At 35.3% G+C, this 13,394-nt stretch overlaps 1 protein-coding gene across 1 annotated transcript; it reads right to left on the reverse strand.

Moving 5' to 3' along the window:
* Positions 1 to 2,308: 2,308 nt before the first annotated feature.
* LOC132304129 (ankyrin repeat-containing protein NPR4-like) lies at positions 2,309 to 3,961 on the reverse strand. The gene is made up of 2 exons (XM_059801682.1): positions 3,138 to 3,961; positions 2,309 to 3,014 (listed from the first exon to the last, which is right to left on the reverse strand). The coding sequence occupies exons 1-2, from the start codon at positions 3,723 to 3,725 to the stop codon at positions 2,319 to 2,321; spliced, it is 1,284 nt and encodes a 427-aa protein (XP_059657665.1). The 5' UTR covers positions 3,726 to 3,961; the 3' UTR covers positions 2,309 to 2,318.
* Positions 3,962 to 13,394: the final 9,433 nt, after the last annotated feature.

The following is a 13,394-nucleotide window of genomic DNA, read 5'->3' on the forward strand; positions in this document are numbered from 1 at the left end:
ATTAAGTAATATATATTCATAGCATATTAAAAGTTACTCCGTATTAAACTTTAATTTTACACACTCTCATTCTTTTATTTTGAGTTATTAATCTCAATTTACCTATTGAAATACAAAGAATGCCATAAGTTTTGCTAATTACCTATTTTCATTATCTTTGAAGATGTTTCCTCTTTGTAATTAACTATTAATCATGGTTTGGTTAATTAGTTGCTTTAAATTTTTTATTAATGTTGCTCTTACATTATGTATTATTTACATATACACCATTTTTAATGCAATTAATCTGAGGGACTTTAAGGATTTTATCATTCATGTCAAAGAATGTTTTTCATTATTTATTTATTTATTATTTATTTCAAAAAACTCACACACTCATTTGTCATTGAGAAGACTCGAACCCTCACCTCCAACGTTAAAATAAATACCAGAAGACTAACCCTTCCACAATCTTAAATAAATTGGTCACCATTTTTTTTTCCCTCATTTCACTTCATTTTTTTTTTTTTTCCCTTTTTTATTGAATTATGAATTTTTATCAGAAGAATTCCAGTAGGACCAGTACTTCTAATGAGTGGTGTAATGAAAAGTACTGGAATCACCTCCCTTGCACATTTTAGTTGTTTTTACAAATATGAACAGTAAAATTTTGTTCCATTAATTCTTTTCATTTGAAGTGAGATCTTATATTACCATTTAAGTTCCGTATTTATTAATGTAACTTAATTTATATGTAAAAAGTAATATAATTTAATAAAAGTGTGGTAAGTAGCTCCATGGTAACTTGGATTTTGGTTGTCGATTCATCCCAAGGACCTCGACAACTTTTACTCAAAAAGTACGGTGAATTGGGATTGCTATGGATCCATGGCTTTTTTTCCAATTTCATTTTTAGAAGGGTAATGTTTCTAGGACTCTCTCTCTTTCCTGAGAAGAGCCATAAATTCTTCTTATTTAATTATTAAATTAAAAAATATATTTTACAATGAATAAACTATTTCAAAAGGATAAGAAAAAATAAAATATACTGATATAATTATAAAGTCCACGGATATTAGTTAACACCTAGATTATTTGTTGGTAACACAGACTTACAATTTGGCCAAGAAATTGAAAAAGAGTAGAAGAAAATGTAAAGTTACACCATTAAAATATTAAAATGGTTTCAATTTAAACGGGCTACATATAAAATATTACTTGGGTAGAGTGAACAAGAAAATTGTGACATTGTGATTTGGATGACTGGGAGTGCTAATCAACATTTTGAATTTGAAATTAAAAAAATATATATAGTTTAAATTTAAATTTAAATTATAATAAGTAAATATTTATTTCAATTTTTTTTAGAAGGTTAAAAATGAAAAATATATTTGTTGGTAGTTAACTTTTATCTCTCATCTCTTAATTCACCCAATTTTGGGTGGGTAGAAAAACATAAAACAATCATCCCTTGTTTCCTTCACTCTTCCCTTTCTTCCAACCAAACATGAAAAATTTTCAATCCCGCTCTCTCATCCATCCATTCTCAATCATTCCCTCCAACCAATCATACAATTAGGTTACGATAGCATAGAATAAAAAAGGTGGAAGGTTTAAAATTAAGTGTGAGATTAGTTAGAACATTGTGTGACCTAATCTCTAGAGTTTTGCGAGATACATTTATGTAGAATTTGTTAGATAATTCAATTCAGTAAAGTTTAATTTATTTTGCATTATATATATAAATTTATTAATCAATACAATTTTTTTATAAAAAATTAATTAAAATTTTTCAGAAAGACACTGGTCTTGTTACAAATTATACAATCTCAGACAGTTTAAGTAAGATGAAGTTAAAGTATTTATATGTACTAGTGGGCTATCTCAAAATGATATGAGTTATTTGGAATAAAATCCAAGAACAAACTGTAGGGACTTGAGTTTAAAGCGAACTATCATATTATGTGGTAGAATAGACTATTACAATTAAATCGGTTTTTCAAGATCTTGAAATATGAAAACCCTTGGCCAGTATCATATATTCATATAGGCGGTGGAATGTGTGATTATACCGTGTCCAATTTAAGCTTTATGAGAGATAAGAATATAAGAAAATAATTTTTTTAAAAAATATAAATTTTGAAAAGAAAACAATATATATATATATATATATATATATATATATATATATACACACACACACACACTCCAACCTGCCCTAGCTTAAGAAGAGTTGTACCTCATTAATAGAAGTAAAAATTCCCTAATTTTTTTCTCAAACGTAAACGCGGCACCAACATTAACATTTTATTTGAATACAGAACTGAAGTTACGGGAACCTAGACAACAAGGGTAAACATAAAATCAATCAAAAGCGGAACGAAGGGGATAATGTATGCTACAACTTTCAAGTCCAAGTGTTCCAGTCTGTTGAAAACAGTATCTGAAAATGAAAGCACAAAAAACAACAATTGAGTAACCAAACTGAGATTTTGAGGAAGCGAGGTGAGGGATAAGTTGGGGCCGGCAAATCGGCACACACACACACAGTAGAGGCTACGGAAGAAGTGTATGGATATGTTTGATGGGTTTCTGTCGTAGAGCTGGATTGTGTGCAAGGAGGTATAAAAGATCACACTATTGACCAAATAGAAAACAAAGAAGAGTCCCGGTTTCAATGTTGATGCCGTCCCTGCAACATTTGCTCCTTCAGGAAACGACATTCCCTCCTTCGCATCATCTTTCCCTCCTATTCCAACAGGAGGGTTCATCATAGCTTGGAACGTCATTCCTGCTAATAGTGTAGCATCCTTCAGCTTCTTTTCTTCTTCTTCTTCTTGTGCCATCGTCGGTATTCCTTCAAGGGGATCATGGCTAATGGAGGCTCCTCTCAATGCTTTAGCTCGGCGTAGCTTAGCCTCAATCACACGGCTTTCCAAATCAATGGCAATGTCCAAAGCTGTTTTGTTCTTCTTGTTCTTGGCATTTATCTCCATCTTTCTATTAAATTCTTTGCTTAACAACAATTCCACAGCCTGCACGGTGTATCAGATATATCAAGGTATCTATTAATTAATTAATTAATAAGCAATCAATTCTAATTCTGATAATAATAATAATAATAATGATATATGTTGTTATACAAGAGATCGACTTGCCTCGGTTTGATTGTTGGATGTTGCCATATGCAAGACCGTGTTGCCATCTATGTCGGCCTTGTTTAAGATGTATTCCTTGTTCCTACGCTTTAGCCATCCCACCAACCTCTCAAAAATCATCGGATTGTAGTGTTGTAGAGCAATATGTAGTGCGGTTTCTCGTCTAATTGTTTTATCTTCAATGGAGTCTGGGCAAGACAGTTCAAACGATCTCAAAAGATTTATATTTTGCTGTGCAATCACATAATGCAAAGCCGTCCTGCCCTCTCCCGCATCGTGTCGGACCGTGTTTCTATCATGCTCCACCAACCTTTCCACCACCTCATCATGCCCATTGCGCAGAGCAACGTGGATGGGACTTAAGCCGGAGTAGTTCAACTTCGAGGCATATGAGGGCTTCAACCTCAAGACTTCTGCGGCAAAGTGTGAGTGACCCATTGATGCAGCTTCATGTAAAGGGGTATCTATAAGCAATCTTCTATCAATATAGTGGTCCAAAAGAAATGAATCCGGATGACAATAGAATTCAAAGAAACGGGGAAGGTTTCCCGTACGAGAAATCTCCATCAAGGTCTCATATGGGTCCATTCTAAGACAACTCCACCTATATACGTATATGTGTTTATTTATATATAGGCAGTAGATCGAAGAAGATTGCTTTATATTATATATATGCACGCATGAATTCTCTTGTTAAACCTCTCAGCAGCTATAAATGGAGCTCCTGCCCGAGGCAACATGGAAAGAGATCGAGTGCAACCTCTAAATAAGAAGGAAAGACCGGGGGTGCCGCCTCGTACTTCTTTCGGTCGGGCCGAGGCCGCTTGGTCGGAGCTTCCTATATCTACTATCTGAGTTTCAACTGCAGCTGCTCTGGAAACTTCCGTGGGTAAACGGTAGTTACTAAAAAGAAGGGTTAATTTTAAAAAAATTCCACTAATTTCAATTTTGATCATAAATTCTTAATTTATTTCAAAAAATTTCCCTACACTTATAAAAGTAATCACATTCTCTCAATATTCCACTCCAACCCATTAACGGAGCTGTGAAATATTGAATTTGACTATGCCATTTAATATTAAATTAGAAAATATATAATAATAATTTATGAAATTACAGTATTACCCGGTCTTCTTCTTCCTCTTCAACCCCTCCCTTTGCTGCTCATCTTCTGCACGATTAGAGAGCCAGCACGAAGGGCAATTTCACGATGGCCTCTACTTTGAACAACGAATTAACCAAAATCCAAAAACAAGGAAGAGGCCTAAGGCAACCACAACACTTGAATTGAACTTGAAGACGGAGATCGTGACGACGTGGGAGGTTAGGAACATTAGCGACGCTTGAGCTCTTTTCATGCTTCCATTGTTTCTGAGTCTCCGGCTGAGGGAGTTGGAGAGATGAAGCGGCAAGGTAAGAGGTGGAAGACGAAGCGGCAATGTCACGATTCCCAGTTGCAAAAACCGTGCACCAATCGCACCTAAACATAACCTATCTCCATAACTTAACCAACAACCTCTCCACCGAAATTATGACATTGACACGGCCTCATCATAATAGTTTGTGCTCGCACTCCGTTGCTACCGATCCGTTTTTCATTGTCGGTTCAATTCGCGCGCCAATAAGTTTCGTGTCTTGGTCGTTCAATCCTGCTTTGCCTATTCATTCCATGGCTGCAGTTCAGACCTCCATCGTGGCGTTCGTCGCTGCAACTCTGACGACGCAACAACGACAATTTAGGTGGTGAGGGTGCAAATCGTTGCCTAAATCTTTACAATTACACATCGATTTGATCAGTTTCGCCAACAACTTTAATTTCTGAACATAATCAAGACCAGGTTCGACGATCTTGAAATTTTCGGAATCATAGTCGTTGATGGTGGGATTGAGAATGAGCTTGAAGTCGGCAAGGGAGAATTAAGAGGCACTGCCATCGTGGAGGACGCCGGGGAAAGATGAGGTGTGGGTTTGATTTATATTCTTGATGATCTTTTTTAGGGTTGGGATTTGGAGCTGATTGAAGGTACTTCTGGTGAAATTTTTATGTGCCCTAAAAAGAAATAGGGATAATTTCATTTACCTCCCCTGAGGTTAGGTGTAATTACAAGCGATATCCCTTACGTTTCAAAAATTATAGAAACTTCCCCTTAATGTGACCTGAGTTAAATTCCGATGGCATTCTTGTCAAATGACTAAGATAACCTTATTGTATAAAATAAAAAATTATCAAAATGCAAAATGATAAAAGCTACCCCCAATTACAAAATTAAACAACCAAACTTCAGCACCGGCATCCTTGCTCACCGCCGGTCAGTCTCGCTGTTGAAATTGTGCATCGCCGCCGCCATTTCAGTTCACTTCGTCGCCAGATCAGAGCGCCGCTTCACCGCTTAGCTCACTAGTTCATCGTCGGTATCTTGTGTCGCTAGGCTCGATTTCTCTTTCTACAGCCCCTGTGATCACCGACAGCAGATCCTTCATTCATCGTCATCTACAAGAGTCTGTGAACGCTGTTCCGAGCTGCTTGCACACCAATCAGACCTCAAGCCGATAAGCACCGATAAGAGCATCACCATCGTTCAATTCAGACCCAGTCCTTATTGTCACCATCATCGGAATAACCACTGTGCTTATCGCAGCTAGAATAGCGACTCTTCCAGTAGCTGTTCGTCGCCACACTCTGTCGCCACCGCAGTACTCCCGTTCTTTCTCGCCGTCGACTGAGCACATCCTTGCTCGTCTGACGTCGCCGGAATAGCGACTTTCGTTGTTCGTTACCACACTGCCGCCACCGCGTCATCGCCGTTCTTCTTGTTCGCCGTTGATTGAGCACATCCTTGCTCGTCCTTAGTGGTTATTCATAGTTTGTTGCCGCCCGATGTTCTGTCTGTCCTTGCTTGCCGTCCCGACCAATCCCTTGTGTACCTCTGTTTGGGACATCATAATATATATCTATACACACACAGACACACACATCCTAAAGACCTCTTTGATGTCCTGCTCCGTCCATTCCTTGATTCGGATAGCAGTCAAAATATGAAAAATTTGGGTTTTAGAAGAGTTTTTTTTTTTTTTTTTGGTAGATAGGTTATTTTAATACAAAAGTAAGGGCAAATGTGGTATTACAGGGTTAAAAATAGCTAATATCATAAAAAATCATCATTGACCGGCGTTAACTTTCACCAGAGGGGCTAAGTGTTAAGACGGAGCAAACCTTGAGGGAGGACAGTGTAATATTTGAAACATAAGGGGTACCGCCTGTAATTACGCCTAATCTTAGGGGAGGTAAGTGAAATTATCCCAAAGAAATATGCCTTGATTTGTTGATGTTTGGATGGTGGTTTTGGTTTTGGTTTAGAGAGGGATAAGGGTAAAAGTTTCAGAGGGAGGGATTGAAGATGAAGAAGAAGATGGGGTATTTCTGTAATATCACAAATAATTATTATACTTTTAATTTAATATAAAATAGTAAGGTTAAATTCAACATTTCACAGCCTGATTAATAGGTCAGACTCGAATATTTGGGCAATGTGATTACTTTTTAAAGTGTATGGAGTTTTCTAAAACAAGTTGGGGGTTTATGATCAAAAATTGAAAGTAATATTCACTGTGCTTATCGCAGCTAGAATAGCGACTCTTCCAGTAGCTGTTCGTCGCCACACTCTGTCGCCACCGCAGTACTCCCGTTCTTTCTCGCCGTCGACTGAGCACATCCTTGCTCGTCTGACGTCGCCGGAATAGCGACTTTCGTTGTTCGTTACCACACTGCCGCCACCGCGTCATCGCCGTTCTTCTTGTTCGCCGTTGATTGAGCACATCCTTGCTCGTCCTTAGTGGTTATTCATAGTTTGTTGCCGCCCGATGTTCTGTCTGTCCTTGCTTGCCGTCCCGACCAATCCCTTGTGTACCTCTGTTTGGGACATCATAATATATATCTATACACACACAGACACACACATCCTAAAGACCTCTTTGATGTCCTGCTCCGTCCATTCCTTGATTCGGATAGCAGTCAAAATATGAAAAATTTGGGTTTTAGAAGAGTTTTTTTTTTTTTTTTTTGGTAGATAGGTTATTTTAATACAAAAGTAAGGGCAAATGTGGTATTACAGGGTTAAAAATAGCTAATATCATAAAAAATCATCATTGACCGGCGTTAACTTTCACCAGAGGGGCTAAGTGTTAAGACGGAGCAAACCTTGAGGGAGGACAGTGTAATATTTGAAACATAAGGGGTACCGCCTGTAATTACGCCTAATCTTAGGGGAGGTAAGTGAAATTATCCCAAAGAAATATGCCTTGATTTGTTGATGTTTGGATGGTGGTTTTGGTTTTGGTTTAGAGAGGGATAAGGGTAAAAGTTTCAGAGGGAGGGATTGAAGATGAAGAAGAAGATGGGGTATTTCTGTAATATCACAAATAATTATTATACTTTTAATTTAATATAAAATAGTAAGGTTAAATTCAACATTTCACAGCCTGATTAATAGGTCAGACTCGAATATTTGGGCAATGTGATTACTTTTTAAAGTGTATGGAGTTTTCTAAAACAAGTTGGGGGTTTATGATCAAAAATTGAAAGTAATAGTTTTTTTATTTATTTATTTTTTTTTTATTTTTAAGTTAACTCCTAAAAAAAATACAATTATTTAGTTATTCAATTAAATAAGTAGTTTGATAATATAATTTGGAAACCCCCCCCCCCCCCCCCCAAAACACACACACACACACACACACACACGTAATAATCTTAATTAACATTTAAAAGTCACGTCTTCAAATTTTCACTACTTAATATTTAATTTTACCAAGTAACATTATTTTATTTTTGGATATTTGCGCTAAATAGTATGTTGTTTTTATTTCTAGTAAGGTGTTATTTGATAATATTAAAAATTAAATACTAAAAAAATTAAGAATTGTATTTTAAGTGGTAATTAAAAATAAATTTTTTTTAATGGTATCTTTTTGAGTTTTAATTGTTTTTGCAAATATAAACAATGAAATTTGTTCCCTTCTTTTTTCATTTGACATGATATCCTATATTAGCATCTAATTTTTAACTCAATGTGTGAATTGGTTCCGCGGGAACAACTACTATTATGCTGTGCATTCCATCCATGACGACCTTGACTGCTTTTTCTCGAAATGTAAAATTAGTTGGGATGGGCACTGATTATCCGGGAAGTTTCTGGGTTCATGAGGGAATCTGCACTTATTTTATGAACCGTGTGGGCCGGTGGCACTGGGTCGGCACTTAATCCTTTTCAAGACAATTTCACCAAAAGTATCTAATTTTTAACTCCATGTGTGAACTGACAATTATGCTACTCAGGCAAATTAATTGGGATGGCAGGACTTTCTGACAACGAGTACCCGGGAAGTTTCCGGGTTTATAATTAAGGGGGACCTGCACTGATTTTTCCCCGAATTTTTTCCTGAACGGACCGTGGGACATGGGTTAGCCCATAATCCAAGTTTGTCAAACTCAATCTTTTCCACGACACAACCAAGTTGAGCGAAAAGTCAAATTTCACTGCTGCGGGTCCAAGACGTTTTAAGCCCAAAGTAAAAAATAAAAACGTTGGCTAAACATCCCTTACCGAAGAGATACTGATGTTGCATTGCAAGTGCTGGGGGTCCCGGATAGCTGTCACAATGGTCTCAGAATTGAAAAATTTCATATACTTTCATATATGATTCCACTACATGACCTCTTTTAAAAAGTTAAAATAAATTATAGAAGTGGGAGCAACTATTTTGGCTTTGCATGACGACCTTGACTAAGTTGATGGCCGGCCTTTTTGACAAAGTTTAACCAGGGAAGTTTCCGGGTTTATAATGGGAATCTGCATGTTGCTTTTCTTGGAGTCCCACTTTTAAAATAAGTTTTTCATTCGAGGACGAAGTCCTACTTTTCATAAAAAAAAATACTAATAATAATAAATTTCAACAAAATTTTATTACCAACACACTTCCTCTTTTACCCTTTCCAACAATTATTCACCATGTACTAATAATGAAAAAATAGTAGGCCACCCATTTGTTTTATTCCTTGCTCTGCTCTCTATACTGTGATTCTAACTGACAATAATACTGTGAAGCAATGGTCTCAGAATTGGAAAATTTCATATACTTTCATATATGATTCCACTACATGACCTCTTTTAAAAAGTTAAAATAAATTATAGAAGTGGGAGCAACTATTTTGGCTTTGCATGACGACCTTGACTAAGTTGATGGCCGGCCTTTTTGACAAAGTTTAACCAGGGAAGTTTCCGGGTTTATAATGGGAATTTGCATGTTGCTTTTCTTGGAGTCCCACTTTTAAAATAAGTTTTTCATTCGAGGACGAAGTCCTACTTTTCATAAAAAAAAATACTAATAATAATAAATTTCAACAAAATTTTATTACCAACACACTTCCTCTTTTACCCTTTCCAACAATTATTCACCATGTACTAATAATGAAAAAATAGTAGGCCACCCATTTGTTTTATTCCTTGCTCTGCTCTCTATACTGTGATTCTAACTGACATTAATACTGTGAAGCAATGGTCTCAGAATTGGAAAATTTCATATACTTTCATATATGATTCCACTACATGACCTCTTTTAAAAAGTTAAAATAAATTATAGAAGTGGGAGCAACTATTTTGGCTTTGCATGACGACCTTGACTAAGTTGATGGCCGGCCTTTTTGACAAAGTTTAACCAGGGAAGTTTCCGGGTTTATAATGGGAATCTGCATGTTGCTTTTCTTGGAGTCTCACTTTTAAAATAAGTTTTTCATTCGAGGACGAAGTCCTACTTTTCATAAAAAAAAATACTAATAATAATAAATTTCAACAAAATTTTATTACCAACACACTTCCTCTTTTACCCTTTCCAACAATTATTCACCATGTACTAATAATGAAAAAATAGTAGGCCACCCATTTGTTTTATTCCTTGCTCTGCTCTCTATACTGTGATTCTAACTGACAATAATACTGTGAAGCAATGGTCTCAGAATTGGAAAATTTCATATACTTTCATATATGATTCCACTACATGACCTCTTTTAAAAAGTTAAAATAAATTATAGAAGTGGGAGCAACTATTTTGGCTTTGCATGACGACCTTGACTAAGTTGATGGCCGGCCTTTTTGACAAAGTTTAACCAGGGAAGTTTCCGGGTTTATAATGGGAATCTGCATGTTGCTTTTCTTGGAGTCCCACTTTTAAAATAAGTTTTTCATTCGAGGACGAAGTCCTACTTTTCATAAAAAAAAATACTAATAATAATAAATTTCAACAAAATTTTATTACCAACACACTTCCTCTTTTACCCTTTCCAACAATTATTCACCATGTACTAATAATGAAAAAATAGTAGGCCACCCATTTGTTTTATTCCTTGCTCTGCTCTCTATACTGTGATTCTAACTGACAATAATACTGTGAAGCAATGGTCTCAGAATTGGAAAATTTCATATACTTTCATATATGATTCCACTACATGACCTCTTTTAAAAAGTTAAAATAAATTATAGAAGTGGGAGCAACTATTTTGGCTTTGCATGACGACCTTGACTAAGTTGATGGCCGGCCTTTTTGACAAAGTTTAACCAGGGAAGTTTCCGGGTTTATAATGGGAATCTGCATGTTGCTTTTCTTGGAGTCCCACTTTTAAAATAAGTTTTTCATTCGAGGACGAAGTCCTACTTTTCATAAAAAAAAGTACTAATAATAATAAATTTCAACAAAATTTTATTACCAACACACTTCCTCTTTTACCCTTTCCAACAATTATTCACCATGTACTAATAATGAAAAAATAGTAGGCCACCCATTTGTTTTATTCCTTGCTCTGCTCTCTATACTGTGATTCTAACTGACAATACTGTGAAGCAATGGTCTCAGAATTGGAAAATTTCATATACTTTCATATATGATTCCACTACATGACCTCTTTTAAAAAGTTAAAATAAATTATAGAAGTGGGAGCAACTATTTTGGCTTTGCATGACGACCTTGACTAAGTTGATGGCCGGCCTTTTTGACAAAGTTTAACCAGGGAAGTTTCCGGGTTTATAATGGGAATCTGCATGTTGCTTTTCTTGGAGTCCCACTTTTAAAATAAGTTTTTCATTCGAGGACGAAGTCCTACTTTTCATAAAAAAAAATACTAATAATAATAAATTTCAACAAAATTTTATTACCAACACACTTCCTCTTTTACCCTTTCCAACAATTATTCACCATGTACTAATAATGAAAAAATAGTAGGCCACCCATTTGTTTTATTCCTTGCTCTGCTCTCTATACTGTGATTCTAACTGACAATAATACTGTGAAGCAATGGTCTCAGAATTGGAAAATTTCATATACTTTCATATATGATTCCACTACATGACCTCTTTTAAAAAGTTAAAATAAATTATAGAAGTGGGAGCAACTATTTTGGCTTTGCATGACGACCTTGACTAAGTTGATGGCCGGCCTTTTTGACAAAGTTTAACCAGGGAAGTTTCCGGGTTTATAATGGGAATTTGCATGTTGCTTTTCTTGGAGTCCCACTTTTAAAATAAGTTTTTCATTCGAGGACGAAGTCCTACTTTTCATAAAAAAAAATACTAATAATAATAAATTTCAACAAAATTTTATTACCAACACACTTCCTCTTTTACCCTTTCCAACAATTATTCACCATGTACTAATAATGAAAAAATAGTAGGCCACCCATTTGTTTTATTCCTTGCTCTGCTCTCTATACTGTGATTCTAACTGACAATAATACTGTGAAGCAATGGTCTCAGAATTGGAAAATTTCATATACTTTCATATATGATTCCACTACATGACCTCTTTTAAAAAGTTAAAATAAATTATAGAAGTGGGAGCAACTATTTTGGCTTTGCATGACGACCTTGACTAAGTTGATGGCCGGCCTTTTTGACAAAGTTTAACCAGGGAAGTTTCCGGGTTTATAATGGGAATCTGCATGTTGCTTTTCTTGGAGTCCCACTTTTAAAATAAGTTTTTCATTCGAGGACGAAGTCCTACTTTTCATAAAAAAAAAATACTAATAATAATAAATTTCAACAAAATTTTATTACCAACACACTTCCTCTTTTACCCTTTCCAACAATTATTCACCATGTACTAATAATGAAAAAATAGTAGGCCACCCATTTGTTTTATTCCTTGCTCTGCTCTCTATATTGTGATTTTAACTGACAATAATACTGTGAAGCAATGGTCTCAGAATTGGAAAATTTCATATACTTTCATATATGATTCCACTACATGACCTCTTTTAAAAAGTTAAAATAAATTATAGAAGTGGGAGCAACTATTTTGGCTTTGCATGACGACCTTGACTAAGTTGATGGCCGGCCTTTTTGACAAAGTTTAACCAGGGAAGTTTCCGGGTTTATAATGGGAATCTGCATGTTGCTTTTCTTGGAGTCCCACTTTTAAAATAAGTTTTTCATTCGAGGACGAAGTCCTACTTTTCATAAAAAAAAATACTAATAATAATAAATTTCAACAAAATTTTATTACCAACACACTTCCTCTTTTACCCTTTTCAACAATTATTCACCATGTACTAATAATGAAAAAATAGTAGGCCACCCATTTGTTTTATTCCTTGCTCTGCTCTCTATACTGTGATTCTAACTGACAATAATACTGTGAAGCAATAAAACCCCATCTAAACTATACCTCTTTTGGAGAACACGGAGGAAAGAAACTCATGCCAAACAACAATCTGACATATGTCGACAAAACTGTGACCGAATCATCAATGAGACAAACAAAAATGGCCTGTCTTTTTCCTATATCTAATTTTTATATCTCTACAACTTTGTATAGCGGAAAGGCACGATAAAAATAAATAAATAAGTAAAGGGCAATATTAAAAAAAAAAAAAAAATACTTACTGAACTTAATTAAAAATAATAGTAAATTATACTGACCACCTCTTTAAACAAACCTTACACAAATAGACAACGGTGGGGCATGTGGGTTTCAAAATAAAATTATAAAAGAATAACTGTGTGTGTGTATATATATATATATATATATAGAGAGAGAGAGAGAGAGAGAGAGAGAGGCGATGGAGGTGGGTGACGGTGAAGTGGTGGGGGCATTTGGGTTTAAAATAAAAAAGAATAAAGATATATACGTGTATGCATGTGTGTGTAGATATATATATATATATATATATATATAATAAAATAAAAAGAACATAATGAGATTAGCCATTTC

Source organism: Cornus florida, unplaced genomic scaffold, assembly GCF_030987335.1.
Source record: "Cornus florida cultivar Cherokee Brave unplaced genomic scaffold, ASM3098733v1 CherokeeBrave_3.0.0_Hap2_Chr04, whole genome shotgun sequence".
Classification (NCBI taxonomy): Eukaryota; Viridiplantae; Streptophyta; class Magnoliopsida; order Cornales; family Cornaceae; genus Cornus; species Cornus florida.

Coding starts and splice junctions, on each gene's coding strand:
- LOC132304129 (XM_059801682.1), bottom strand. CDS start 3,725: ATGGACCCATATGAGACCTTGATGGAGATTTCTCGTACGGGAAACCTT. Junction 3,015..3,137: donor CATCCAACAATCAAACCGAG/GCAAGTCGATCT, acceptor TACACCGTGCAG/GCTGTGGAATTGTTGTTAAG.